Here is a 12,718-nt window from a genome sequence, read left to right on the forward strand (position 1 = left end):
TGATGTATACAATAGGCACCAACATGCAAGCAAAAAGAAGAGAAAAAACAAAAGCCTTATATACAAGAATCCCAGGTAGCAAGTACTGATTGGAACGTCTATAAAGGAGTTAAAACAATGATAAGATGACAAAAATGAACAAAAAAGACACAATTTAGGACAAGCCAAACTCTCTCTGAACTAAACATATGTCAGCCTTTGCTCAAAGCCTCTTTCCTAAATAAAATACACCCTAGAACAAGTTTGATGTCAGACTGTCAGTAGGCTAACCTAATTCCCCTTTTAGTTCTTTCGGACGAAACAGTGAAAAGAGATAAAATCCAAACCCAATGATACAATCTTATCAAAATTACACGGGAACTGCTTCTGTCAAACCCTAGTTTGTTCCCATGGTAGTTGTTTGGGACAGCACGAGCAAAAGTACTTTAGTTTTGAGCCAGTATGAACCTGAACTAAAAATTCAGCATGTAACACTAGCATTTCCAAGATGGTTAAAAAGTTTTAAAAATGAAAAACCAACTTGCACGTTGAGATGAGATCAACAAGCCTGAGCCAAATGAGAACAGCATACAGACGCAATATTTCCTTCCTACTTTCCTTTTCATCATGCACCTGGCACCAGATATATAAGTTCCAAGAGCATCCAATTGTAATCAAGTTTCCCATTACAAAAGCAGGTTAAACCCCATATGCTCACATAAGAACCAATATTTTGTGAAAAACATAGCTATGTTTTCTCACTGTTAACAAACAGAATAATTAACTTATCTATGGCTTGGGCTTTCACCTGGGCTGTGGGTTGATTGCAGATAATTGGGATTAGGGCTGAAATCCAAATATGCCTTTTACATTGGAATTTCTTTGGATGGATATGAAATTTAAATTCGATTCCATATTCATTGGTATGTAAATATAAAGTCCAAACACCCACATTATCAGTGATCAAACACACGGACAATTCCAAAACCCATAAAGTATTCTTGGATTAACACAATAACAATCCTCAACATTCAAACGTAAACCAACAAGCTACAGATCCGGAACACAAGATGTCAAACAATATGGGAACGCAAATCCATTCAGTCAGACAACTGAGATCAATGTAAAATTGACTTATCTCGATGCGGAGCTCAGTCCCGATTTTTCAACCTCTCGAGTCGCTGATTCAACTGTTCGATGCGAACAACCAAATTGGTAACCGAGTAGAGAAGCCAGTAGAAGATCAAAGCTGCGGCGATCAAGAGGACGTTGCGCTGACTCTTCATGATGGACTTCTGGTGGCGGAGGTGCTCGGTGGGGGTGCAAGACTCACTTTCACAGCTGGGGCGAGTCTCGTACTTCCAGTAGATGTCCATGAGCAAGAATAGGCAAAATGGAACCACGGACAGGAAGGGTTTGAGGAGGTTGCGAGTCACCGCGATTAGGCCCTTGCGAAGAGCATCGAGACCTGGTAGGGTTAGGAGGAGGACCATAATTGCTTCTGCGGCCGCGGCGTAGCCAAGAACTACCCATTCCAACGCCATTTCTTGATTCTTGATTTCTGAAAACCCTAGATCTGGTCGAGAAATAACCTTGTGGAAGGGTCTTTATGGGACGAAGAAAAGGGCAGTCGGCGACAGTTGGAAGCTGCTGAAAATGACAAGTGGCGTTATGATGCACTCGTTTCGCGTGCACTTGTCAATCTCCAAAACGCTGCGTTTCGCTAATAATGTTAAATAAATATTTGATTTCATTAAATATCAATTGTTTATATAAATTATATTTTAATGGTTTCTTTTAATACCAAAATAAATTACCAATGTAGCTTCATGAAACTTGAGGACGGAGAAAAAACATTTTGATGAAGAAAATATTGATTGACTTTTATTTGCTACTCATTCATAGATGAAAACCTCATATTTTTCTCATATTTGCTTGAAATTTTCCTTCATTTGACCTAAAATATCGTATAACATTTGAATGTGGGATAATTAAATAGACTATAAACATCATAAGTTGAATTTGAACTCAACGCATAGCATTAAGAAGGCTTATCGCAACTCTTTTAATAAGGAGGATAAATTTTAATCTTATGTGATAAGTCTTTATACTCATGAGCTCAATATTAACAAAAAAGAAGTAATCTTCAAATGCTACAATTTTTACTATCTTCTTTCTCTATATGGCTTTCTGGTAGCTCCAATGTTTAAACCAACTTTTTAGGGCCCATGATTTTCATCTTGCGACAAGTGCATGAAATTCACTTCATCAATGAATGAGCTTAATGGATGTTGATTTTTGTCGTATTGTTTAACATTCATCCATCATTTCCAACATTGCTAGCATCTCTATTGACGTCTCTATCATTACCTTCCTCTCTTATTAAGGGGGCATAATTGGAATTAGAAGTACTGACATTACTTATGTTAAACCCATATGAAGTCAATATTAATACAAGGAGGTTATGTTAATAGTCACTTTACTAAATGTTTTCAAAATTAGATTAATCATTAAATCCAAAAAGTTACTAAATCACATTTCACTAGTCAAGCCAATAGTTTAATCATGGTAAAACCATGGTAGTAGTATGATATGTATAAATATACGTGTTTATAATCTTAAAATTTTAAAATAATTATAAACATTAAAATATATATAAAATGATAAAATATAAAGTGAAAATTTCCGTTTGTTATCTTTAAATGATATAAAAAGTAATAATAGATATTTTGAAATTATTTTATTGAATAAATTAATATATACATGTTATAATTTGTCATATTCGATAATAATATTGTGTGCATTGATAAAAATATAAATTTCATAAGTATACATTCATTATTAAGTTACATTAAATATTATTGGATAATAATATTGTGACAATGCTTATAATATGTCTAATTTTAAAATATAATCAATATTTAAATTGTCATCCATTTAATTCAGTCGTATTCAATAATATAAAATAAATGATAATATATGTATAATTTATTTTAATATTTATGTTTTTCATATTTAATTAATATATAAATGATATAAAAAAATCTGTTAAGAAAATTGACACGATAATTTTATATTTTTTGTGATAAAATAAATGAAATTTAAAAATGAAATTAATTTGAAAACAGATGAGTTTTAATATATATTTATTTTTGTCCACTTATATAATTAAAAGTCATTGGATGCCATTGCCACCTTTGGATACGTACTTGTTGCAGACACCGGAATATGGTACTCACCCCGGAAAGGAGAAAGTATTTGATGATGAAAGCCAACATTGCCGGTTGGAAATTATGTGGTAGTCCATGACTTCCGCCTTTAAAGGTGGAGGAATGTGGTGCCCCTCCTAGTGCGGATAAACGAATGCTAGATGGATTGATAATCTCGTTTAAATAATAAAATTATTAAATTAATAACCCCATTAAATATATAAAATAATAATATTTTTAAAAATTCTTAAAAAGCAATTATATAAATTAATAATTAATAAAAATACGTAATATATATCACCTATATTTTATATTTTTAAATATGTTTTAAAAATAACTTTTGTATATGATACTTTATTTTTAATTATTTTGTGAATTTTATAGTTATTTTGAAACCTGTTTATCATTTTTTTTTTTGACATTTGCCAAAAGAATAGTTGGGGAATAATGATTTTTGTTATTGAGTTGAAATTTACTTAATTTACAGGACATAATGTTTAAGAAACTAAGAAAAAAAATGGTAAATGATTTATTTATTTAATAATAGAAGAATGTTATACATGATAGTTACCAAAATTGAGCCTATTTTCATAATTTGAAACTAAAGAAATTTATATTGGATCATTGTGACAATGCATTTTAGTTAGGTCTAGTGGAAGAATAATTTGATTTAGACTTTTGGGCTCTTTTTGCATAGGGCTTGGCCCTCTCATGTGTATGGGGCTTGAATCTCTTGGGCCTTGTTTAGACCCTAATTAAGATTTGAGGATCTCCAAGGGGGGGTGTTCTAGTGTTGCATATACTATGTTTTAAATTTGTAGTCACCTAATAATATGTCCAATTTGCATACATTTTAACTAGATAATTGATTTTATATATCTAGTATAAGGTTCATATGATTAAATTTGGATCATACTTGGGAATGAGAATCATAAATCCAAAAGGAAATTCATAGACTAAAAGAATATAAAATTCCCATTTTTAATGTTTGATTAAAATAAGGAATTTGATTTTTTTTTTTATATTAAAATTTACCTCAATTTCATGGTTTGGATATCCTAGGAATCATGTGGGTATAGCCAACAATGGGTTGGGGCTTAAGGTTTGAAAATAAATATGGCCTAGGATTCTCTTCTTCCAACCACTGATTGAGGACAACTCAACCACAATTACTCCCTCTTTGAACCTTATTATAAACCAAGACTGTGATGGGAAGTTTTATTGGTGCCTCTTTCACTTGGTGCAGTTTTAAAACGAAGGGTCGGTGTCGAATCCCCCAATTGTACCTATTTTCGAAACATGGGGGTCCTTGGTTTTTTTCAATTGAAGGGTACGGGAAACAAAACCAGCATGTAGCCATGAGGCAGGACATGGCCTAATATGTCCATTATTAATAATTTCACAATTACACCAAGGCATGGGGTGGATATTCATATATTTGTGTATATATTTTATAAGACTTGTTTGGCTTATTGTTGGATGGTTTCAATTATAAGAAAACATGCTAGAGTGAGAAGGATGGAATCAAGGGAAGAACTCTCTTTTTATTGGGTAAATATACAGTAGATAATAATGGTCCATGCACCTCCGATAGAGGGAATATAGATTAGGTGATGATGTGAGACATGCGAAAAGAAAAAAATGAGCACCCAACAACCATAGCTTTATTTTGTTCATTTTTTGTGTCATCAGGTCAAGAGAGTGGATGCTTTGAACGTAAACTGTAAGCAGCAAGCAGTATGTCTTGCTTTCATTGGGCAGCGCAGCGTGGAGAATTTGGAACCTATCCCATAGAAGCATATGGTGGTAGCCTGGTAGGTTCTTTCTAGAAAATCAAAACAATAACATATGAATAAATGGGGACAATTAAAGAAACACTTCCCAGTTCCCCCTTTAGGCGTTTTGTCATGTTATTTGAACTAGTAGTTAGAAGGGAATCATTCGGAACTAATCATCTTCTACATACCACCAACTAGACGCCACAGCTGCAATCAAGTGGTTGGCTCTGCCCCCCACTGAATCAAATGCAAATCCCCATTTCAACTTCCCTCTACTTTTATTGCTTATTATTATTATTTTTTTGGGTTATTTCTTAGGGTAGCTGGATAAATTATTCAAATCGTACCTTTAAATTATTTTTCTATGGTATAGACATTACACATAAATCAAAATTACAAATAAAAATTTGATAAGAAAAGATTCAAGAGGCGTGTACCATCAACATAAAGAGGAATGCGCCAACTTATTGTCATTGTCACAGTAAAGTGGAGCTTTCCTATTTTCATCATTTCATATCTTTATAGAAAATTGAATTAGAAGATTAAAAAATTTCAAACTTGCTTGAATGGTACGGGAAGAAATTCTCATAGAAGGTTCTCAAAGGGGAAGTCTCTTGGGTTTACCTACCTCAGTAAAAGACAATTATGGATGATATAACTAGTTGATCTACAATTAACTTTCTTCGTGCCTTTTTTGTTTTAAGGAAATGATATTTTTAAAAGGAAACTTGGGCAGAATCAAACATAGAAATGTCACATAATTCATTTTATTAGATTTTTTAATAAAAAAATAGTATAATTATGCATATAAATGTTATAATGTTAGATGAAATAAGATATAAGTAACATCTAGGTATCTGTCTCATAAGTTTTAATCCATGTCTAAAAAAAAATTCAACAAAAACATTATTTGCACTTAGATATAATTCAAAGTTGATATTATTTTAAAATAAGTTTAAGAGTTAAATTATAAGAAGAGCAAAAATATAAGGATAATTTTCATAATTTACATAAATTATTTTGACATGTTATCAAAGGCCTTCGAACTCCTCATCTTGATCGTTAAAATACGTGTCATGAAATCTTATTATTGAATTATGGTAAAAATAGATGAGATTAAAGTATAAATATGCAACTAGATGAGTCTTAGGTACAAAACCATGTAATCCAAAGGGTTAATATATGAAATCATCTAATCGATGATGTCTTTTCGATATTTATCGAAAAAAAAATCGTTTAATATTGTAAGAGGACCCATAATCAACACAAGGAGGGAATTCCATAATAATATAACACAAACTTTTAAATCAAGAAAAAGTTGTGAGCAAGATGTCTTAGTATATCACACGAGTCATTATACATCAAATATGTGTTCCTCTTTTAATCCATACGATTAATCTACACATACTAAAGTTGAGACAGACCTGAAGAGATAGAACAAAAGATTTCGTTGATAACATAAATAAACAATAATTTCTCCAAGAGAGGTTTATATGATTCATAAATAAATCATCTGCCCCTGAGTTTGTCATGCCTCTTGTCATCACCTTTAGTATAATGTCCCCTTTGTTGAATATGAAAAAATGATCACTTTCCTTAGTTGTTTAATGGCCCCATTGCTGAATGTCATGATTATCACTTGCTTTGTGGCTTTGTTAAGGAATATATAAAGACCTCTCAGCACACAGGTGACACTACAGATTGTAAATTAATAGAACCATGGGTCCCCGACTACACCAGCCAAGGGTGGAACCAAAGCTCTCTATGATTGATGGGGAAAAAAGGAACTAAAGTGCTGGTGCCTAAAATTAGATTGAGACTGACTCATGATATCTTAATACTGGCCTAAAGCAAATACCAAAAGCTATGGATAATGGATGAGAGAGAAGATTCTATGTCTAGTACTTTCGTGGATAATACTCTTCCCCACTAGTATCATGCTTCTCATTATAGACCCTCCTTTTTAAATCCCATATCAACTTTGGATTTTATATATGCCTATACCAGTTTAAAACAGGGAGACAACATTGTCTTCTTCATCGTATTGTATCTTTCATTGACATGAATTGACCGGTATGGCAAGAATATCCTATCAGTATTGATTCAATAGGTATCAACCCTGAGAGGATTTAAGCTTAAACTATAAGCAGAAATTGAGGTGGATGGATAAGGCTTCCCTTAGAAAACAGAGACGGGTTGTAGCCAAATACCATCAAAATTTTTGCCTTCGAACAATCATTTCATAAAAAAATCTCTGATAATGAGTGAAAGATACATCTAGAGCTCTAAAAGTAGGGAGTGCGTTTGATTGAGAGTGTTTTTAGTCAAAGTGTAACCACAACCCACACCAAAAGTAAGGAGTGCGAGCGTAATAACCTGCACCACACCTAATCGTATAGATATTATTGTTTCAAGGGATCTTCACGGATTTAAAACTCGTCTACAAGGTTAAAAGAAACTCCTATATATCACCCAATTGTGTCTACCCTGAGCTTAAAGGGATTCTCACGGCTATAAAATGCATTTATAAAGTTAAGAGTTCATACATATATAATGTTAGAAACTTTCTCCCCTATATAATGTGGGACATCACACAAAATGTTTTTAGTTGGAACGTTTTCTCTAAAAGCAATTTCAAGAGAATCATCTATCAAATGTTTTTCTCGTAGCATTGTTAAATAGACTTTAAATCATACTGCTTTGAAACGGAATCTAAAAACAAGTATGTTCATATCTAAATTTTGCAGGAAAGGTAAAAATTCAGCAAAAACAATACAAAAGATCCAACAATGTTTACTTAACTTAAGCATCACAAAGCACTTTTTCCAGTGAAAAGAATATGCCATTTACATATTAGTAGACAAAGCTAACATTGTTACGTGGGTGTGGGGAATGTGGAATGTGTGGGACTTCTCTTCTCATTGCAACTTTCTTTTCACATATTTCAAGGTACCTGTTTCCAAAAACATCTTTCTCGCTAGCCTTTAAGGTATGCTTTAGAGGAAGTGGGAAGGAAACTACAGAAGAGAGATGAAAAGAAAACAAAAGAGAAAAAAAGTGAAGCAAAGGAACCACCGAAAGCAAAGCGACTTGATTTACCAGAGGAAGGAAGGAGAATGGAACAGTAACTGGAACAGACTTCCGCGGATTCTGATTCATTTGCCATCTTTTCCTGCAATTTCATAAATGGAATCATAATAAGAGAATTTGGCTACTTTAGCTTTGCATATCATGGAGGAAAAAGGTAGAAAAAGAAAAAGAAATCAAAGGATGAGAGACATACCTTTTCCTTCAAGCACTTTTCTTAAGAAGGAAAGGAAAACTATGATTAACGCAACCCCTGCTATAAGCCCGATGAGAATCGCTAATGTCTTCTCGATGTCTTCATCATTGTCGTTATCATGATCATGATGATCATAACCATACCCATCTGCATTCGGAAAATTTAAAAGGCTATGAAATTTTCTCTCATTATCATCAATCCCACAACAAACAATTGGTGACTAGAACTCATTCATATTCGCTCCCTGTATGAATGGGATGAATCCAGAGCCTCAGAGAAACTGAATTCCCCTTTCATAAACATTGTAAGAAATTCATTTTGCACTTCGGTGATTAGGGTTTTGATTGGTATGCATGGTTTCAAGCAAATTAGAATAGAAATCATATGAATTTAGGGCCACTGTCACACTGCATTGGCATTGGATTCTTGGGGTCCTATGAGACATTCATTCAAAGTGGGGCCTGGGTTGGCACATGAAATGCGAAATTATATACCAAAGTGTATGCTTTACATAAAGCTTTTTTGGGTAAAGCCAAGTCCAAGTACTTTGACACTGGAAAAATGTAATCAAATGCCAACTAGAGTCAAATACAAGAAGCTCCATGAGGTTCAGCATGGAACCCCATAAGATCTGAAGGTATCCTTTCCCCTTTTCCTCTTTTCCTCTTTTCCTCTATTCTCTTTTCATTATAGTATGCTTTAATGAAAATTATGGTAATCTCATGATCCATGGTGAACCCAAGCATTTAAGCCACGTTCAGAATCTAGAGCACAAAATTATATTAGATCACTCCATTGGACAGTGAACAAGCAGAGAGGGATTTTTTTTTTTTTTAATACCGATTCTAGTACATTAAACCACACATTGGATTGACTACTTCCACTCTTCCACACTCTAATACACACAAAGGAAGGTTTGGTAGTAAAAGGGGAAATTCAGGGGAAAAAAGAAGCCTTCTTGAACACTCCGAATTTACCCAAATACCTTGAAGGCTGCCTACAGTTGAAACCCATGCATTTACATTTCAGTTTGGGAAAATGGAACATTCAGGAGTATTCAATGAGGTTTTAGGAATACCAGAAATAGATTAGAGACCCAAAAAAAGAAAACCAGAAACCAGAAACCACCGGCCTGGGTGGTGAATCCGCTTACCATTTGCAGTGTGCGATCGATCTCCACCTTCCCAGAACCGCGCGTAGCACTTGGCCAAGAACATGTCTCCCCAAGCAGAGGTCCCACACTCGCTTCTCAGCCGTCCGATGGCGTCCGACACGCAATCCTGACACTCGCTCGCACTCAGATCCCCTACGCACTGCGCCATACCCTGGATGTTCCCTGACCCCCCGACCCGAAAAGTCTGGGTCCCGCCCTCCAGGTAGCCCAGCACGGCATCGCGGCGGGTCAACGCGTCGGAGTCATACCCAATCGACGGCCCACATTTCTTCACCACCACCGTCTTGTCTTCCACCCCTAGGAAGGTGGCGTTATCGTACTTGACGAAGCACCCTTCGAGCTGCAACGCGCCGCCGCAGGAGTCAAGGCAGAGGGCTCCGAGTTGAGACACGCAGCGAGCCACGCAGCGAGCACAGTCGCCGGGGTTGAGGTCGCCTCTGCATTGGTAGAGGCCGGAGACGGTGTCCTGAGAGGTGGGGCCAGGGACGGTGTACTTGTTGTAGAGGGCGGCGATGCCAGGAGCCGAGGCTGAGTTGACGAGGGAGGTGAGAATAGAATTGACGTTGGACTCGTAGGGTGAGCCCTGAAAGTACCTTATCTGAGCGCACCCACCAAAGATGAAGGTGTCTATGGCAGAGATTGAAGGGCTTGGCAGAGCTGAGAAGGTGATGAGAAAAATCAAGAGAGACGAGAGACAAAGAGAAAGGCTTACAGACATGCTGTCCAGTTTGGTTAGCCAAAGTTAGAGAGCAGGAAGAACTGAAAGGTCTAGGCTGATGGAATGGAAGTAATGGAAGTGTACGAGTCTATGAGAACTTTGGCAGGCTGTGGTTGCTTCACGCAGAATTACGTAAGGCAGTGAGACAACTTGATTTTTGTATATGGTATATGATGATCATTTTTCCAAATAAAAAAATAAAAAAAATAAAAAAAATGGGATAGTAAAGTAGAATGACTAGATGGGTATCAACCATTTTGACTTGATGGTGTTGGCCTCCTTTTTCAGGGCCGATAATTAAACCCCTGCATAAATGCTATAATTTTTTTTTTAAAACCTTATTAGGATTAAAATCTATAACTTAAATAACTAAATATGATTTTTTTAACATGAAATATATATATATATCAAAGTAAAATCTTGTTAACGATCATAATTGAAGATTACTGGTTGCAGGATTCCGCTAAGTCCAACAACGGATACCTTGCAGTTTTCTTCAAGAGGGAACGACTTTTACTTTTAGCAGGCCTATGAGTTTTTTATTAACCTTTTTCTAAAACTAAATTTGAAAATGACTCCAAACCCGAATCGAGTCAACACCCACACAATGTAATTGATGAAATTTCCAGTCCACGTGGTGGGATTCATCATTTTTTACACCAAATAATGGGCCTAATTATTGAAGGGCGAGATTCCTACTTGACAACCTAACCTCTTTATTACTTCATAGATGGATGATTAAGTACTTCATTGATGGATGATTAAGAATTGAACTGAGTTCTCCAAAAAGTTAACAGCAGGTTCCAAAAGCATTCATGACTAGTCAGAGATGGATGATTATGAATTGAATTACCCACCAAGCAGAAACTCCATGGTTTGGGTTTTTTTTCTTTTTTTCTTTGAAGCTTTACACAAAAGAAGAAAAGAGAAGAAGGGCTCTCTTGTGAATGGGTAACAACTGTAACATTTCAACCAGTCAAATTTAGTACAGGCCTTCATTTAAACTTGAAGCAACAGCCATTATTTCATAGGATGACCCATTTTTCCCATCTATGAACAGTCTTCCAATATATGACTTGGTATCTTCATGCCTGCATATTTGTGGAAACAGGACAAACATTTTGGAATTGGGAAAAGCCAAACTGGGTCCCCGCTCTCCTTTTTCTTTTTTTTTGTTGAAAGGTATTATCATAATTTATTTGATGCCTAACGATCACCACCTTACATGGTTGCTCTGCATAAAATTTCTTTAATGAAGTATTGAATGATAGAAAATTTTGATGCTCCTCTTTTACCCAATAGTTGTTCAACCACCTCCCCCTCCAATGCATTTGAATAGATTATTTTCTTTGTTTATGAGTTGAATGACCATGGTTTTCAAGTGGGCACAGCAAAAGCTACTTGATTTGGAGCGGAGAGGTGGGGGAGCAAGGATGTCTGTCTCTGTGATCGGCAATTGACACAAGACACTTTGTTTATATGACCATTTAACAAATTTTTCTCTTTGGGATATCACAATTTATTTATCTCCGTAACCCCTTAATCGCGACAGTTCGATTAGACCCTGAAAGGAGCTAGCTTGGAAATATATGGGTTGAACCACTGCCACATGAAACCCAACTCATTTGTATGCCCAAGTGATGGTTTCACCAGGCATCAAGGGAAGCCACTCCCACCTCTTGTGCATGGGCCCACCATAGACAGCGGTTGCCACAAACTGAACCAGGGGTTGGAGAAAGCCAGAAAAGGCCTAGTATTGAGTTTCAGAGCTTTATGTTAGAGGTCATATTTTGATGTGATGATGAAGAGTGGGAGACAAAATGAGACAAGAATATGGTTATCTGTCATTTGAGAGATCCAACCATTTGGTCTCTGAAGGAGAAAAGGAATGGATAAGAAGAGAAATAGAGTGGAGAACAAATAATTTAGAGAATATGGTTCTTGAGATATGGAACCAAAATCCATAAATTCCCACACCATGAATCTGCTGGCATTACATTTATTGTGTTACTTAGAATAAATCAATCTCTTCTTTTTCTTGTATCTAGCAATCCATGCATCCAAATGAGGAATGGTTCAAGGGTCTTAATAAAATTCTCAATTTATTTATTTTGGTGATACCAGTTATTATTGGGTGTCACATAACCAAACTGGAATCAACTTTTCCTGGGTTCTAAGGGCGACAGTGACCTTCAAAAGTTAAATCCTTAAACACGTAAACGAGTTTAAGGTCAGTCTCTTATTCCCTCACGGATTAAAAGAGTAGACGAGAAGCGACACTTGCTATGCGGGCATGTGACAGAAAACAATAGGTGGACGTATCAATGGGAGAATGGTTTTGGAATGATCTTGGAAGAATTGATGATGCGAAGAAAAAGGCAGGGGTAGTTCCATCAAAGCAAAAAGGAAACAGATGGAAGAAGAGAGGAAGGTGAGGTCCAATAATGTCCTTATATTAAAGTCACGGTAGTTTTGTCTTTGCCTTGACGTGCCCACATAGGCTTCTGCCTTAACACCCGACCAGCTGATTGTCATTTTGCCATCCAGATAAGGCCTTCTCATGGGCACCCTGTACCT

General features: G+C 35.8%; 2 protein-coding genes across 2 annotated transcripts; both read right to left on the reverse strand.

Annotated features, from left to right (window-relative positions):
- Positions 1-868: 868 nt before the first annotated feature.
- LOC117911634 lies at positions 869-1,594 on the reverse strand. The gene has a single exon (XM_034826039.1). The coding sequence runs from the start codon at positions 1,521-1,523 to the stop codon at positions 1,131-1,133; it is 393 nt and encodes a 130-aa protein (XP_034681930.1). The 5' UTR covers positions 1,524-1,594; the 3' UTR covers positions 869-1,130.
- A 6,071-nt stretch (positions 1,595-7,665) lies between these two features.
- Positions 7,666-10,280, reverse strand: LOC117916339 (plasmodesmata-located protein 6). The gene is made up of 3 exons (XM_034832326.1): positions 9,403-10,280; positions 8,250-8,396; positions 7,666-8,132 (listed from the first exon to the last, which is right to left on the reverse strand). The coding sequence occupies exons 1-3, from the start codon at positions 10,139-10,141 to the stop codon at positions 8,122-8,124; spliced, it is 897 nt and encodes a 298-aa protein (XP_034688217.1). The 5' UTR covers positions 10,142-10,280; the 3' UTR covers positions 7,666-8,121.
- Between the last annotated feature and the right edge of the window lie 2,438 nt (positions 10,281-12,718).

Source organism: Vitis riparia, chromosome 1, assembly GCF_004353265.1.
Source record: "Vitis riparia cultivar Riparia Gloire de Montpellier isolate 1030 chromosome 1, EGFV_Vit.rip_1.0, whole genome shotgun sequence".
Classification (NCBI taxonomy): Eukaryota; Viridiplantae; Streptophyta; class Magnoliopsida; order Vitales; family Vitaceae; genus Vitis; species Vitis riparia.